Here is an 18,090-nt window from a genome sequence, read left to right on the forward strand (position 1 = left end):
ATTGCTGTTTATGGGAGCTTGCTGTGCGCAAATTGGCTGCTGCATTTCCTATATTACAACAGTAACTGTGTGTTTCATTGGCAGTAAAGTGCTTCGGGATGTCCTGAAGCCTTTGAAAGCTGCTAATCTATTAATTCGGGAGCAGTCTTTCTAATAATGTTGGCCAGCTGAAACTTTTTCCAATCCTTTCACAATCTCCACGCCCATGAAGTTAGATCAGGAGCTAACCGCAACAGCTGTATAAATGACGTGGGCACTTAAAAGCTAAATGCTCCATTCAATTGTCTTTGAGAGTTGAAAGGGTAGTGTGAGGAATGATTTACTTGCCCCACAGTACTATATATCTTAAGGTAGTGGTGACCTCACCAGCTTGAGTAAGGAGGATTGAACGGCGACCAACAAGGAAAAAGTGAAATTATTAAAATCGGCTCATAAGACTTCTTATGTCATCAGCTGCATGAGCGACCCAGAAAGGAGGGGATTGGGGCTGGGCAGCACTTGGTGCATTTCTTTGCAATAGCTGGAAACAGACGAGCTGCCCTGCAAGTTACTGGACATGCACAGTCTGCGATGTAAAGAGTGTGTGTCGGAGGTGCTGTCTTTCGGTTGAGAGTTTTGAGGGCCAATCTGCCCTTGCAGGTGGACAAAAAAGATCCCAGGGGCACAATTTGAGGAGTAGGGAAGTTCTCCTGGTGTCCTGGCCAATATTTATCCTTCAACTGATCACTTTTTGAAAATAAAAATAAATGGATATTGGTTCATTATCACATTGCTGTTTGTGGGAGCTTGCTGTGCGCAAAATGGCTGCTACATTGCCCGTGTTACAACAGTGGCTGCGCTTTTTAAAAAGTTCCTCATTGACTGTAAAGCACTTTGGGACGTTCTGAGGTGGTGAAAGGCAAGGCTTTCTTTTCCTCTTACTTCATACTTCCGTCTATTGCCGAGAGCAGCACAGTGGTTAGCACTGTTGCTTCACAGCGCCAGGGTCCCAGGTTCGATTCCCCGCTGCGTCACTGTCTGTGCGGAGTCTGCATGTTCTCCCCGTGTCTGCGTGGGTTTCCTCCGCCTGCTCCGGTTTCCTCCCACAGTCCAAAGACGTGCAGGTTAGGTGGATTGGACATGTTAAATTGCCCTTAGTGTCCAAAAGGGTTATTGGGTTACGGGGATAAGGTGGAAGTGAGGGCTTAAGTGGGTCGGTGCAGACTCGATGGGCCGAATGTCCTCCTTCTGCACTGTATGTTCTATGTGGGTACATGGCCTCACTTTAAAAATAACCAGGAAAATCGAAATAAAGCTGTGAAGTCAAGTTGACTGCAGGGAAACCTGTTTCGGGTTTCGTGGCGTTGGGAGCAACCTGTCCGTTAGCTTTCAAGCTGTGGCAGGATGCAATCTCCATGCAGCCGTTTCAGCTGTCACAGCTGCACCCTGGATAGGGCAGGATGTGTCATCTGCAGCCGGTTATGCAGCTTCCCCCCCCCTTACCTGAATCAGGATGTGAGGGTGCAAGGGGGAAAGAAACTATGCTCTATCCATCATCTCAATTGCAGGGCTTAGTTGACAGTGGCTTTTGTTTGTTTTGTTAAATAAAATGCACTCGTTACCTGAATGGTATCTTCTGTGTTGTAGGTGGGTCAATTCACTGCAACCTGCTAGAGTAACCCGCTGGGGTGGTATGATCTCCACCCCTGATGCAGTTCTGCAAGCAGTCATTAAACGGTCTCTCATAGACAGCGGGTGCCCAATGTCCATAGTCAATGACCTCATCGAAAACGCACATGAGAGGAACTGGCCTCAGGGTCTGGCCACCTTAGAGACTCGTCAAATGAACCGCAGGTACTACGAGAACTATGTAGCTAAACGAATCCCAGGGAAGCAGGCAGTGGTGGTGATGGCGTGCGAGAACCAGCACATGGGAGAGGACATGATCATGGAGCCTGGTTTGGTGATGATCTTTGCTCATGGCGTGGAGGAAATCTTTTAAAACAAATACGTGTGTTCAGTTTTGTCTGAATGAAGTTCCTAATGAGAAGAAAGCAAGCAAGACTTGGGCCTTGCGCTAACTAAATATCTTCAGTGAAAAACGACTTCTACACAAACAGAGGCTTCTCACCAAATTGCATTATGGACTGTTTGACCAACGGCTTTTGTGCAGCTCGAGAACTGGCTTCAAGAATGAGAGCTTGCAGCTCGCAAAACATTAGTCCCAACTTTTTTTTTGTATTTATTCTTCCAAGAGTAAAACACTAAAGACAGGAAGTACAATTCTGATGTCCATTCCAATTCCTGCTGCCATGTGAGCAAGCTAATATCTGTGGCGCCATTTCACTTTACCGGCAGTGGTTTGAGTTCTGCTCTGATACCTGATTTTCACGTTTGTTTCGTTCCCTGTTTCAAACAGAAAATTAGTAAAGGACAATATTTCTATTGTAGTAGCTGCTGTTATACTGTGGTCGAATATACAATGCAAAAGTGTTTCTGTCATCATTTTGAGGGAAAGGTCTTTTTGAGGTTGCTCTTGTCAGAGCAGAGGTCACAGACGAACTGAAAAACAAAAAGATTTTAGTGCTGTATGTACTACATGGCTTAATATCCACTAAAGCAACTCTGAGTTGCTGCAAAAAACTGTCTATCCAGGCATGATCAAAAGCTCTTTCTGCAAAACCTAATTGGAACATGGAGTGATCTGTGGAATGTGAACAATTGGCTGATGTGTGGTTTTTTTTTTAGGTGACTTCGCAGGGGTCATGAACTGAATTTGTAACCGCTACAGGGCAAGGCAATTGCATTCACTTTTTTTTTGGGGGGGGGGGGGGGGGTTTGTTTTTGTTTTACCTTGAACCAATGCCAACATTTAACCAAAATCCGACTTTTTGTTTTTGGATTGGCCTTGAATTGAATTGTTAAAGCCTGCTGTCCAATGAGGTTTGTGCAAGAATGGCCAAAATTGGAGCGAAGAACATCCGGTGGGAGGGAATATTGGGCCAAAAAAAATGATCCTGTGATGAATCCTGCTTTTAAAATCCTGTAAGTATTTTATTTGTGATCTCGGTTTTGAGACGCTCCACAAATACCTGATTACGTGAGACTGTGTGAGATACATTTTGTTCATGTAAACTGTAAGAGAAACCCAGCTCTTCTCCTCTGGATAGGTATTGTGTGGTGTATGATTGCAGGCCTCAAAAAGCTCAAATAAAGGCTGCAAAATTTCAAAAATGCATGTGACTGAAAGATATCCGAGAAAGCCCGAGTATAACTTGTATATTTAAAAAATATTTTATTCACTTGGCTTTGATTCTCTCGATACATGACTGAACTAGGTAGCAGTACTTTGGTAACTGTACCTAATGTAGGACTTTTTAAACCTGATTCCAAATGGGGGTTGCCCCCTTTCCTGCCGCACATTATTCGATTTGACCCAAAGCAGCTAAGAATGACCACACCAATTGCCAAAGGCAACAGGTTTGGAATACGGTGCTTCAAATCGCGACTTTGAAGAGGGGGGGGGGGGGAGGGGGGAACATGCTGTGAACTTATAAACTCTAGCTAGAATTTGTGTGTGTACATATTATTTCTGATTAAAATCTTGCAATTTGGTTGGAGTGTTTTTTTTTTAAATCCACAAATGAGTGAATTCTGTCCCCCAGCGTTCAAATGAAGTTTGCGAAAGTGTGGAATGCCGTATGGCCTCTGTTAGGACTTGGAACTGGGTTGGTGATGTTGATTCACTCCCAAGATTTGCTAGAACTGAATTAAGCTTTATCAAAGTAGTGTCCCATCCCTTCCAAACTCTAGTGAAATCTAGTCTACAAGTCTTGAATGTATATCATTTTTCAGCACAATATAGAGGATATATTGCTTGTTTCACAAGGGTCAATGTTAGGTTATTTATTTTAACTGTTTTTAGGAGGTTAAAAGAGGACTTAGTACTTGGGCGACATGAAGGAAAACTCTTTCTATTCTATTTGGGGACTGTACTGAGGAAGATCTATCCATCCAAAGAACTATCACTTTCTCCATTGAATCCACTGAAACCTGAAGTGACTAAACGCTTGGCCTCCAGAATTCTGTGTATTGAGAATTTGTTTTCAGCAAAGTTGAAAAGCTTTTGCCTCACTTATAGTTTTAATCAGTATAAATATTTTACACTCCGTTAAAAATATGCTTACTTTTGGAGGGCTTATAATACAAGCTTGTGCACCAAAGTTTGCAGTAAGTGACATGAGTTCAGAGGGCAGCACGGTGGCGCAGTGGTTAGCTCTGCTGCCTCACAGCACCGAGGACCCGGGTTCGCTCCCGGCTCTGGGTCACTGTCCGTGTGGAGTTTGCACATTCTCTCCGTGGCTGTGTGGGTCTCACCCCCACAACCCAAAGATGTGCAGGGTAGGTGGATTGGCCACGCTAAATTGCCCCTTAATTGGGGGAAAAAAGAATTGGGTACTCTAAATTTCGAAGAAAAAAAGTGACATGGGTTCAGCAACGACATTTCTTTTGTACATCGAGGGCCCCCACGTTTCTTGACCTGCTCTGTTTCTACAAGTGATTGGTAACTTAAACTGTACACCGATGCATTAACGATTGACTTAATTGTTTTGCAACCTGTCTTGGTGTCACATAGCCCCTCTTGGATATTTCAGTCTGGATCACCAGGTAGCTGGGCATAGCTCGTTTATAGAAGTGAAACCTACAGCCATGGCCAGAACGTTCGCATCTGGAAACATATATTTTTTTCTTCATTCTTCTCTACATCCTCCCTTCCTGAAATTGAGGCATAGAGTTTTTTTTTAAACTACCCTGAGGGACCTCAATTAAAATGTGTCTTAATACAACCAGAAAAGAGAAAAAGAATGGTCATGTATAGAAAGCTATGGTAAAGGTATTGACAAAGAAGCCTGCTTTTGTTTGCGTGCTGAGAATTCGGCATAATGACAAAGAAGTTCTAGCCCTGCACCCTGATCCTGATTTTGGGGTTAAACAACGCCCGCTCTCACTCGCTAATTGCTCTTGCTCTCTTTCCTCAAGGAGCAGAGGTAGCAACCCTCTGGTACCAAATTTATTCTACATTTATTGATGGACTATTTCACTGAGGGCATTCCAGATGAGCTTGATCTCTGTTGATGTGTGCGTGCATCCCAGTTGAGGCTAGCAATCAGGAGGAGAAGCCTGAGGTGTTTAACTCCTTAAGTCCTCCATAGCGTGAGGACGCTGAGGCCAATTATACCTCCAGTTGCTACCAGGCTGAAATTGACTACCTCGGCTCCGAGCGGGAATTTCACTTCTGATCACATTGGGGAGGAATGGGATGGGAATCCAGCCTCTCGTAGCTTTCAAGTCACTTTCAATGTGATGGATGGAAAAGCAGAATTTGGCCATGCATTAGTCCGAATGGAAGTCTGGTCATTATACATAGAAAATAAAATAGTATTTTCGAAACTTACCTTGCAGCAAAATGAGCAACCTTGTGAAGGTTTTTTTTTATGTTGCTCTGGAAAACAATTTGTGCTTTTTTTAATTTTATAAAGATGTGTATTGTCTCTGTGCGCGCCTTTTTAAAGTGGACCTTCTGAGTACACAAGTTATTTTGTGATTGGAGAAGTGTTTGCAGTCCAAAATTGTCTCCTGTAGCTAACTAGTCGTGATGTATTTGAAAAGCTGTGGCACTTGGTATTAATGATGATGATCAAAACACTTTTCATAAACTTATCTGTGAAATAAAACTCATAGTATGTAATTGGTCTTGGTGTTTTGTTTTTCTTTCCAACTTGCACACGAGTCTTGCACTGTCAACCTTTTACTTTGTGCGCGAAGGCAGATGGTAAGCTGGATTGTCCTTTCCCCACAGCCCTCTGCCAGGAAGGCCTCTTCCAGTTGACCAGTGCAAATCACACTGGGCTAGTTACATTCTGCACCATGCTCTGGTACATCACAGTGACATTGACTAACCTGATGGGCTAACTAGTCGTCTGTTCAGCTTTTGCATGTTTATCTACAAAATGTTGGGAGATTTATGCAAAGTGGTCAAAAGGCACCAAACTAGGATTCCTCTATCTGCTGAGATATAATTCTGTGGGCTGTTGGCCTCCAATGCTTTGCCCAAGTAGCGATTCCTTGTTTGTGAACCTGGATGGTGTGGCAAGTGGTGCCTTCAGAGTTATTAACTCATTGTGAACAGGGGCTGGTTTAGCACTGTGGTAATGCAGAACAAGGCAGCAGCGCGGTTCAATTCCCGTACGGGCCTCCCCGAACAGGCGCCGGAATGTGGCGACTAGGGGCTTTTCACAGTAACCTCATTTGAAGCCTACTTGTGACAATAAGCGATTATTATGTTATGACCGTTTGAGGGTTGATGGTGCAAATATTCTATCTTCTTCATCTGTTGTATTTGGTGATGTGATTTGTAAAACTGACCTGGCTGCTAGAGTTTTCGACATTGCCCAAAGAAGCCTTGAGAAAATGAAAGTTATTCTCAGAAATTGAAAACTAATTTTGTCCTCTTCATAAGGAGCTCGTTATCCTCTTAAGCTCTGATTAAAATGTGATCCTGTTTTTATTTTTTCCAATTAAGAGGCAATTTAGCGTGGCCAATCCACCTACCCTGCACATCATTTTTGAGTTATGGGAGTGAGACCCACGCAGACACGGAGAATGTGCAAACTCCACACAGACTCTCTCCACCAGGATTGAACCCGGGTCCTCGGCGCCATTCCGTTGTTACTCTCTGCCTTCTATGACCTAGCCAGTTCTGTATCCACCATGCCAGCTCACCCCTGATCCCGTGTGACTTCACCTTTTGTACTAGTCTGTCATGAGGGACCTTGTCAAAGGCCTCACTGAAGTCCATATAGACAACATCCACTGCCCTACCTGCATCAATCATCTTTGTGACCTCCTCGAAAAACTCTATCAAGTTAGTGAGACACGACCTCCCCTTCACAAAACCGTGCTGCCTCTCACTAATACGTCCATTTGCTTCCAAATGGGAGTAGATCCTGTCTCGAAGAATTCTCTCCAGTAATTTCCCTACCACTGAAGTAAGGCTCACCGGCCTGTAGTTCCCTGGATTGTCCTTGCTACCCTTCTTAAACAGAGGAACAACATTGGCTATTCTCCAGTCTTCCGGGACATCACCTGAAGACAGTGAGGATCCAAAGATTTCTCTTGAGGCCCCAGCAATTTCCTCCTTTAGACAGGCACCATGATCAACGCAGCCTTGGAGGGCCTGTTCCTGTGCTGTACTGTTCTTTGTTCACTGCTGTGAATCTGGTGTGTGTAGGCCAGATCAGGTAACAATAGCAGATTTCCTTCCCTATCGGATATTGATGAACCAGATGTCTTTTTAAACACATTTGCCATTGAGACTCTGCTGTGGTGGGATCTTTCCCCAGAGCATTACCCTGGGCCTTCAGTGACATAACCACCACACCACCACCAGCCCTCCTTTCCTAACTCTCATCATGTCCCACTCACCTGTCAGCGCTGTGTGTGTTGACCAACATCCTGGTTAAGCAACACTTTTGTTTTTGAATCCATCTATGGCCTGGGTCCCTGCCCATTTCTGTCATCTTCTCCAACCCCCTCAAGATCTCTGTTCTTCTCTAATCTTGCACTCTTGATCCCCAATTTTAATCTCTTGATCATTGGTGGCTGCTCCTTCAGCTGCCTGGTCCTAATTCTCTCCCTAAATCTCTCCACCTGTCTTTCCTCCTTTAAGACGTGACACACCTTAAAACCGACCTCAATGACCTCTCCTTTGGCTCTTAATGTCCCTGTGAAATGAAAATCGCTTATTGTCACAAGTAGGCTTCAAATGAAGTTACTGTGAAAAGCCCCTAGTCGCCAAATTCCGGCGCCTGTTCAGGGAGGCTGTTACGGGAATTGAACCGCGCTGCTGGCCTGCCTTGGTCTGCTTTCAAAGCCAGCGATTTAGCCCTGTGCTAAACAGACCCTGTGACGTACCCTGGAGCATTCCTTTATCTTAAAGGTGCTATATACTGTATTTTGGTTTATAAGACCATTTTTCGCCAGAAGATCAGACCCCATCTTGTACACCGTTTCGCCTTATCTATTGATTAGTCATAGTCACTACAGTGCTGAAGGAGGCCATTCGGCCCATCAAAAGTCTGTACCGACCATCCTTCCCACGCCTGCCACTTAGGGAGATCCAGGACAGGGTAGTGTCCAGTGGCTGGGTGGGGGAGGGGAGGGTCTTTGATATATATAAAAAGAACTTATGGGGGCAGAGGAGACGCAGACCGAGGAGCTGAAGCTTAAGTGGGAAGAGGAGCACGGAGCTAAGATAGAAGAGGGCTTATGGACGGAGGCGTTGAGTAGGGTAAACGCAAATGCGACCGCAACATGCGCTAGGCTCAGCCTGATCCAATTCCAGGTCGTCCACATGACAGTGGCCCAGATGAGTAAATTCTTTGGATTGGAGGACAGATGTGCGGGAGGACCAGCGAACCATGTCCATATGTTCTGGGCATGTCCAAAACTCGGAGGGGGGGGGGGGGGGGTACTGGCAGGGATTCGCAGACGTTATGTCCCGGGTACTGAATACAAGGGTAGTGATGAGCCCAGAGGTGGCAATTTTGGAGGACCCGAAGTCCAGGCGGAGAGAGAGGCCGACGTTCTGGCCTTTGCTTCCCTGGTAGCCCGGCGACGAATACTGCTGGCATGGTGGGACTCAAAGCCCCCGAAGTCGGAGGCCTGGCTATCGGACATGGCGAGCTTCCTCGGTCTGGAGAAAATTACATTCACTCTGAGAGGGTCACTGTCAGGGTTCGCCCGGAGGTGGCAGCCATTTATCGACTTCTTCGCGGAAAATTAATCGTCAGCAGGGTGGGGCAAGCGAGAGGGGGGGGGTTAGGGTAACGTAGAGTAGGGTCCTTGTGGGATGGGAGATGGTTTTTGAACTATGTTGATTCTTCTTTGCACACTGTTCTGTACTGTTGCTGTTTACTATGCCAAAAATACCTCAATAAAATTGTTTATTAAAAAAAAAAGTCTGCACCAACCATCCGAAAGAGCACCCTACTTAGTTAGGCCCATGCCCCATCCTAACCCCCACATTAAGGGGCAATTGGATCATGGCCAATCCATCTATGTTGTACATCTTGGGACTGAGGGGAAACTGGAGCACCCGGAGGAAACCCACGCAGACACGGGGAGAACATGCAGACTCCGCACAGACAATTACTCAAGGCGAGAATTGAACCCGGTGCCCTGGAGGTGAGAGGCAGCAGTGCTAATACTGTGCCACCCTGACCAGCCCTGTATCTAAGTAGATTTCAGACGCCCATGCCTTTTGAAGTGTGAGTATAAATCACAGCGAACAACCATTGGAAGCGTATGTGTTGGCACAATGCAGCGGGATAAATACTGTTCAGCTCTGGAGGCCAGGCAGAGTTTTGGTTTGTTTATATTGCTGTGAATCTGTTACGTTTTATCAGTGATAGTGTAGGACTTTTCTTTTTCATTAAATGTAATAAATACATTCATAAATGTACTAATAAAAGAGATTTGACTGGCCTTGTTTTATACACCTTCGGCTTGTAAATGAATGGAAATCTAATCAGTTGGACTTGTACTCTGCATCGACTTATACCGGAAAATACAGTAAAGGCAAATTGTTGGGTACAGGAGGAAAATCTGAGTGGCACATAGCTGGCAGAGTGCACGGTTGTGAATGATGGGCCCACATGCTTGACCTCAGCATCTATGGTCTATTGCTATTGTTGTGAAATTCAACTTCCCTTCTTGAGCGCAGAGGTCAGGAGCTCTACGTCAAAACAGACCTCAGCGTTTTGGTACGTGCTTGCGCAATTCAGCGTTTTGGTACGTGCATGCGCAATTCAGCATTTTGGTACATGCATGCGCAATTCAGCATTTTAAGTTACTTAGGCTAAGACCGGGCCCAGTGTGCAGGAAGAGAAAACGGCATTAAAAACCTGGATCGTGTGACCGGGAGTGGAACACCAACGAGTGTCCCAGGCATGGGTAGGGAGAGGTCCCAAAAGCGGAGTCCCAGATAAGGGACAGACCGGTGCCAGTCAAATTAAGGGGGGGGGGGGGGGGGGGGGGAGGAGCAAAGATAGAGGGACCAATCAGAGAAAGGGCTGCGCTTGGCAGAATTTTAAGTGGTAAGGACTTTGGAGAAGCCCAGGCAATCGAAGAGAGCTCAGGAGAAGTCCTGAAGGTCTAAGGAGGCAGCAGAAGGTTGGCGACTCTGTTGCGGAGCGTTGCGACCGAGGTACCCTCTGGAACAGTGGTATTCTGCTTGACGTGACCCAAGCTGAAATTGTGCTTGGGAATCTCCCGGGAATGGAGTCTCTGGGGACGAGATTGAAACCCTGTGAGGTGGACTAGTCCTTGGCGCTGTCCAAGTTGGATCAACGTTTGGAGAGAAGTCCAAGGTGAGATCTCCGAAGTTGAAGACTGGAATCCCTAGAGAGAGCCAGAGTTTGGCTGACTCAGTGTTTACTGGCGTCTAGACGGATTGCTGAGAAATCTGTGGAATTTGTATTGGAATTGGTTGCATCTGCCGTTTATGTTGCAATGTGGTGTGTTCGACCACAGTTTGCCTGTTCAGTCACATATTAACCCTGAATGTTCGAGTACAAGAGAGATATTTTAAATTGTTTTATCTTTCTGACCTTGTATAGTAAAGTTTTTGTTTGTTCAAAACCTGTGGAATGTTGTGACTTTATTCACTGAGCAAGTGTCTTGAATCTCAAACTTTGTCTACTGTAAACAAAGCATTATTGGTCCCTAACCGGATCTTGCAAAAACCTTCGGGTCTGTCGAGCCATCTTGGCTGGAAAGTGGGAGTATGTTCAGATGTTGGGTCAGGACCAGATTGGATTTGGCTGTGATATTCTTCCTGATGGTGTATCTTGTGGATACATGAAGAAAAATAATATAATCGCTTCTTGTCACAAGTAGGCTTCAATGAAGTTACTGTGAAAAGCCCCTTAAATAGACACTTGGGATAAAGTACTCGAGAGCTACCAGTCTTTGTGGAACTGATTTACTCCTCATGTCCGTAACTCCTCGAAAACCTAGCACCTTGGCAAAGCGTTTGGTCGCCTGTCCCTAATATCTGTTTACGTGACTTGGTGTCAAGTTTTAGAACATAGTGCAGAAGGAGGCCATTCGGCCCATCGCGTCTGCACCCACCCCACTTGCATCCTATCCCAATAACCCCTCCTAACCTTTTTGGACACTGAGGAAAATTTTGCATAGCCAATCCACCTAACCTGCACGTCTTTGTACTGTGGGAGGAAACCGGAGCACCCGGAGGAAATCCACGCACACACGGGGAGAACGTGCATATAGGCACCAACGATATAGGTAAAAAACGGGATGAGGTCCTACAAGCTGAAATTAGGGAGTTAGCAGTTAAACTAAAAAGTAGGACCTCAAAGGTAGTAATCTCAGGATTGCTACCAGTGCCACGTGATAGAGTAGGAATGACAGGATAGCTAGGATGAATACGTGGCTTGAGAGATGGTGCAAGAGGGAGGGTTTCAAATTCCTGGGACATTGGAACCGGTTCTGGGGGAGGTGGGACCTGTACAAATCGGACGGTCTGCATCTGAGTGGGACCGGAACCAATGTTCTCGGGGGGGGGTGTTTGCTAGTGCAGTTGGGGAGGGTTTAAACTAATGTGGCAGGGGGATGGGAACCGATGTAGGAAGTCAGTGGGGACGGAAACAAAAGGCAGGAAGGGAGAGTGTGTAAAGCATGACCAGAGAAAGCAGGGCAGAGAGCAAGGAAAGTCTACATTAAACTGCATTTATTTCAATGCAAGGGGCCTGACGGGCAAAGCGGATGAACTCAGGGCATGGATGGGCACATGGGACTGGGATATTATAGCTATGACTGAAACATGGCTAAGGGAGGGGCAGGACTGGCAGCTCAATGTTCCGGGGTACAGATGCTATAGAAAGGATAGAACAGGAGGTAAGAGAGGAGGGGGAGTGGCGTTTTTGATTAGGGAGAACATCACGGCAGTACTTAGAGGGGATATATCCGAGGGTTCGCCCACTGAGTCTATATGGGTGGAACTGAAAAATAAGAAGGGAGAGATCACCTTGATAGGACTGTACTACAGGCCCCCAAATAGTCAGCAGGAAATTGAGGAGCAAATATGTAAGGAGATTACAGATAGTTGCAAGAAAAATAGGGTGGTAATAGTAGGGGACTTTAACTTTCCCAACATTGACTGGGACAGCCATAGCATTAGGGGCTTGGATGGAGGGAAATTTGTTGAGTGTATTCAGGAGGAATTTCTCATTCAGTATGTGGATGGACCGACTAGAGAGGGGGCAAAACTTGACCTCGTCTTGGGAAATAAGGAAGGGCAAGTGACAGAAGTGTTAGTGAGGGATCACTTTGGGACAAGTGACCATAACTCCATTAGTTTTAAGATAGCTATGGAGAATGATAGGTCTGGCCCAAGAGTTAAAATTCTTAATTGGGGCAAGGCCAATTTTGATGGTATCAGACAGGAACTTTCAGAGGTAGATTGGGGGAGACTGTTGGCAGGCAAAGGGACGGCTGGTAAATGGGAGGCTTTTAAAAATGTGTTAACCAGGGTTCAGGGTAAGCACATTCCCTTTAGAGTGAAGGGCAAGGCTGGTAGAAGTAGGGAACCCTGGATGACTCGAGATATTGAGACTCTGGTCAAAAAGAAGAAGGAGGCATATGACGTACATAAACCACTGGGATCAAGTGGATCCCTTGAAGAGTGTAGAGATTGTCGAAATAGAGTTCAGAGGGAAATCAGGAGGGCAAAAAGGGGACATGAAATTGCTTTGGCAAATAATGCAAAGGAGAATCCAAAGAGCTTCTACAGATACATAAAGGGAAAAAGAGTAACTAGGGACAGAGTAGGGCCTCTTTAGGATCAACAAGGACATCTATGTGCAGAGCCACAAGAGTTGGGTGAGATCCTGAATGAATATTTCTCATCGGTATTCACGGTGGAGAAAGGCATGGATGTTAGGAAACTAAGGGAAATAAATAGTGATGTCTTGAGAAGTGTGCATGTTACAGAGGAGGATGTGCTGGAAGTCTTAAAGCGCCTCAAGGTAGATAAATCCCCGGGACCTGATGAAATGTATCCCAGGATGTTGTGGGAGGCTAGGGAGGAAATTGCGGGTCCCCTAACAGAGATATTTGAATCATCGGCAGCCACAGGTGAGGTGCCTGAAGATTGGAGAGTAGCGAATGTTGTGCCCTTGTTTAAGAATGGCAGCAGGGAAAAGCCTGGGAACTACAGACCGGTGAGCCTAACGTCTGTAGTAGGTAAGTTGCTAGAAGGTATTCTGAGAGACAGGATCTACAAGCATTTAGAGAGGCAAGGACTGATTCGGGGCAGTCAGCATGGCTTTGTGCGTGGAAAATCATGTCTCACAAATTTGATTGAGTTTTTTGAGGGGGTGACCAAGAAGGTAGATAAGGGCAGTGCAGTAGACGTTGTCTACATGGACTTTAGCAAAGCCTTTGACAAGGTACCGCATGGTAGGTTGTTGCAGAAGGTTAAAGCTCACGGGATCCAGGGTGAGGTTGCCAATTGGATTCAAAATTGGCTGGACGACAGAAGACAGAGGGTGGTTGTAGAGGGTTGTTTTTCAAACTGGAGGCCTGTGACCAGTGGTGTGCCTCAGGGATCGGTGCTGGGTCCACTGTTATTTGTGATTTATATTAATGATTTGGATGAGAATTTAGGAGGCATGGTTAGTAAGTTTGCAGATGACACCAAGATTGGTGGCACAGTGGATAGTGAAGAAGGTTATCTAGGATTGCAACGGGATCTTGATCAATTAGGCCAGTGGGCCGACGAATGGCAGATGGAGTTTAATTTAGATAAATGTGAGGTGATGCATTTTGGCAGATCGAATCAGGCCAGGACCTACTCAGTAAATGGTATGGCGTTGGGGAGAGTTATAGAACAAAGAGATCTAGGAGTACAGGTTCATAGCTCCTTGAAGGTGGAGTCGCAGGTGGACAGGGTGGTGAAGAAGGCATTCGGCATGCTTGGTTTCATTGGTCAGAACATTGAATACAGGAGTTGGGACGTCTTGTTGAAGTTGTACAAGACATTGGTACGGCCACACTTGGAATACTGTGTGCAGTTCTGGTCACCCTATTATAGAAAGGATATTATTAAACTAGAAAAAGTGCAGAAAAGATTTACTAGGATGTTGCCGGGACTTGATGGTTTGAGTTACAAGGAGAGGCTGGATAGACTGGGACTTTTTTCCCTGGAGCGTAGGAGGCTTAGGGGTGATCTTATAGAGGTCTATAAAATAATGAGGGGCATAGATAAGGTAGATAGTCAACATCTTTTCCCAAAGGTAGGGGAGTCTAAAACTAGAGGGCATAGGTTTAAGGTGAGAGGGGAGAGATTCAGAAGGGCCCAGAGGGGCAATTTCTTCACTCAGAGGGTAGTGAGTGTCTGGAATGGGCTGCCAGAGGTAGTAGTAGAGGCGGGTACAATTGTGTCTTTTAAAAAGCATTTAGATAGTTACATGGGTAAGATGGGTATAGAGGGTTATGGGCCAAGTGTGGGCAACTGGGACTAGCTTAATGGTAAAAACTGGGTGGCATGGACTGGTTGGGCCGAAGGGCCTGTTTCCATGCTGTAAACTTCTATGATTCTATGATAACGTGCAGACTCCACCCAGCGGGGAATCAAACCTAGGACCCTGGCGCTGTGAAGCCACAGTGCTATCCACTTGCGCTGCCAATTGTTTGACAATTGCTCCCGGGGACCACTGTGGGGCACTTTACCATATTAAAGGTGCCATAGAACGAATTATAAAGGACATAAATAGGAGCAGGGATAGACTAAAGGGCACCTCGAGTCTGTTTTACTATTCAATATGGTCAGGACTGATCTGCCTCACCTGCCCACTCCCCATATCCTTTGATTCCCTGAAAGATAAAAAATGTTTATCTCAGCCTTGAATATATTCAATGACGGAGCATCCACATCCTCTGCGGTGGAGAATTCCAACAACTCACAACCCTTTTCATGAAGCAATTTCTCCTCATCTCCGTCCTAAATGTTCGGCCTCTTATCCTGAGATTGTGGCCTTGTGTTCTAGATTCCCCAACCAGGGGGAAGCAATCTCTCCACATCGACCCTCCCGAGCCTCTTCAAAATCTTGCCCGTCTCGATGAGATCACCTTTCATTCTTCGAAACTCCTGACAGTATAGATGATGTGGAGATAGAACATAGAACATAGAAAAATACAGCACAGAACAGGCCCTTCGGCCCACAATGTTGTGCCGAACCTTTGTCCTAGATTAATCATCGATTATCATTGAATTTACAGTGCAGAAGGAGGCCATTCGGCCCATTGAGTCTGCACCGGCTCTTGGAAAGAGCGCCCTACCCAAAGTCAACACCTCCACCCAACACCAAGGGCAATTTTGGACACGAAGGGCAATTTATCATGGCCAATCCACCTAACCTGCACATCTTTGGACTGTGGGAGGAAACCGGAGCACCCGGAGGAAACCCACGCACACACGGGGAGGATGTGCAGACTCCGCACAGACAGTGACCCAAGCCGGAATCGAACCTGGTACCCTGGAGCTGTGAAGCAATTGTGCTATCCACAATGCTACCGTGCTGCCCTTAAGAACAAATTAATCTACACTGTATCATTTTACCGTAATCCATGTACCTATCCAATAGCTGCTTGAAGGTCCCTAATGTTTCCGACTCAACTACTTCCACAGGTAGTGCATTCCATGCCCCCACTACTCTCTGGGTAAAGAACCTACCTCTGATATCCCTCCTATATCTTCCACCTTTCACCTTAAATTAATGTCCCCTTGTAATGGTTTGTTCCACCCGGGGAAAAAGTCTCTGACTGTCTACTCTATCTATTCCCCTGATCGTGATATAAAGATGCCGGCGTTGGACTGGGGTGAGCACAGTAAGAAGTCTTACAACACCAGGTTAAAGTCCAACAGGTTTGTTTCGATGTCACTAGCTTTCGGAGCGCTGCTCATTCACCCGAGGAAGGAGCAGCGCTCCGAAACCTAGTGACATCGAAACAAACCTGTTGGACTTTAACCTGGTGTTGTAAGACTTCTTACTGTCCTGACAGTATAGGCCCAATTTACTCGGTCTCTCCTCATAGGACAACGCTCTCATCCTAGAAACCAGTTTAATGACCCTTCGCTACGCTGCTGCAAGGCAAGGGAAAGATATGCAAGTTTGGGAATTTTCTACCACAGGAAGTAGTTGAGGCCAAAACATTGTTTTCAAGAAGGAATTCTAATAATAATCACTTATTGTCACAAGTAGGCTTCAATGAAGTTACTGTGAAAAACCCCTAGTCGCCACATTCCGGTGCCTGTTCGGGGAGGCCGGTACGGGAATTGAACCCGCGCTGCTGGCCTTGTTCTGCATTACAAGCCAGCTGTTTAGCCCATTGTGCACTGAGGACCCGGGTTCGAATCTATATATAGCTCTTGGGGCAAAGGGGATCAAAGGGTGTGGGGGGTGGGGAGGCTATTGAGTTGGATGATCAGCCATGATAATGAATGGTGGAGCGGGCTCGAAGGGCCGAATGGAAACCCTGCCTCTCTGTTTCTAAAATTATTGATTACATTTTTTTTAAATTTAGAGTACCCAATTCATTTTTTCCAATTAAGGGGCTAAATCCACCTACCCTGCACATCTTTGGGTTGTGGGGGCGAAACCCACGCAGACACGGGGAGAATGTGCAAACTCCACACGGACAGTGACCCAGAGCCGGGATTGAACCTGGGACCTCGGCGCCCTGAGGCAGCAACGCGCCCCTCTGTTTCTAAAATTGTGCACAGTACATTGTCAGTTAAGTAGATAGATTTGGAGAGGTTGAGACTGTCTTACCTGGAGAAAAGAAGGCTGATAGGAGATTTGATAGAGATATACAAAATTATGAAGAGTCTGGACAGAGAAGATAGGGGAAAAACTTGGGGGAGCATCTTGGCGGAAGGATCAAGAACGAGAGGACACAGGTAATTGGCAAAGGAAGCAATGAAGATATCAGGAAAAACATTTTCGCGCAGCAAGCAGTTAGGATCTGGAATGCACTGCCTGAGAGAGTGTGATGGAGGCAGTTTTAGTCGAGGGACCCTTTTGAAAGGGAATTGAATTAGCACCGTGCAGATTTCTGGGGAGAAGGCCGGGAGTTGTGCTCGGTAAATTGCTCCTTTGGAGTACTAGTGCAGACATGTGCTGAATTGCCTTGTGTGTGCTGTAACCATTCTGTGATCTCACCATACAATTGTTCTACTTGTATCTGCCTGCTAATTTTCTGTGTCTCTTGTACAGGTACACCCAGGTCGCTCTGAACAGCAGCATTTAATTTCACACCGTTTTAAAAATATATATTTTGCAATCCTTAATACCAAAGTGATTAGAATTACACTTCCCCGCATTATACTCCATTTGCCCACTTGTGCCCCACTGACTTAACCTGTCGATATCACTACATCCTCACAACTTGCCTTTCCACCCAGCTTTGTAGCATCAGCAAACTTGGATACATTACTCTCTAATTCTCTTTGACTAAACCAGTAATATAAACTGTAAATAGCTTCAGCCACTATACTCGTCTTTGCAGCACTCCACTAGTTACAGCCTGCCAACTTGAAAATGCTGTTTGTCCCTACTCTCTGCTTCCTGTCTGTTAAAGAATCCTCTGTTCATGTTAATATATTACCCCAACACCATGAGCCCCGATTTTGCTTATTAACCGTTTGTGTGGCACCTTGCCAAATGCTTTATGGAAATCTAAATATAGTACAATTGCTGCCAATTACAAATGCTAATTACAGCAACAAAAGATTTGAGAAATATGACCGATTGTAAAAGTACGTTGATCTGACTGATCATTCCATCCATTGTTGAGACTTCCTTAGTAATAGATTCCTGACGACTGATGTCAGGCTTCTTGTAGTTTCCTGTTTTCATTCTGCCTCAAGTTTTTGAAGTGCAGAATTAAGTTTCTCAACTTCCGATCTGCTGAGCCCGTTCTGAATCTGGGAATTTTGGAACTCCTAACGAGTGCATCCATTTCCCC

The 18,090-nt window shown here is 45.7% G+C and overlaps 1 protein-coding gene and 1 long non-coding RNA gene across 6 annotated transcripts in view; one reads left to right on the forward strand and one right to left on the reverse strand.

Annotated features, from left to right (window-relative positions):
* rnf41 (ring finger protein 41) overlaps positions 1-5,728 on the forward strand; it is an 84,990-nt gene extending 79,262 nt beyond the window's left edge. For all 5 annotated transcript variants that reach the window (XM_072493640.1, XM_072493642.1, XM_072493639.1 and 2 more), the window contains one exon: positions 1,627-5,728. In XM_072493640.1, coding sequence (XP_072349741.1) covers positions 1,627-1,981 — 355 coding nt within the window. In that variant the 3' untranslated portion in view covers positions 1,982-5,728. The remainder of the gene's footprint in view (positions 1-1,626) is intronic.
* LOC140405347 (uncharacterized) overlaps positions 2,411-18,090 on the reverse strand; it is a 32,997-nt gene continuing 17,317 nt past the window's right edge. Inside the window, exon 3 of the long non-coding RNA XR_011938601.1 lies at positions 2,411-2,541. This is a non-coding gene — a long non-coding RNA (uncharacterized lncRNA). The remainder of the gene's footprint in view (positions 2,542-18,090) is intronic.

This window comes from Scyliorhinus torazame, chromosome X (genome assembly GCF_047496885.1).
Source record: "Scyliorhinus torazame isolate Kashiwa2021f chromosome X, sScyTor2.1, whole genome shotgun sequence".
Lineage (NCBI taxonomy): Eukaryota > Metazoa > Chordata > Chondrichthyes > Carcharhiniformes > Scyliorhinidae > Scyliorhinus > Scyliorhinus torazame.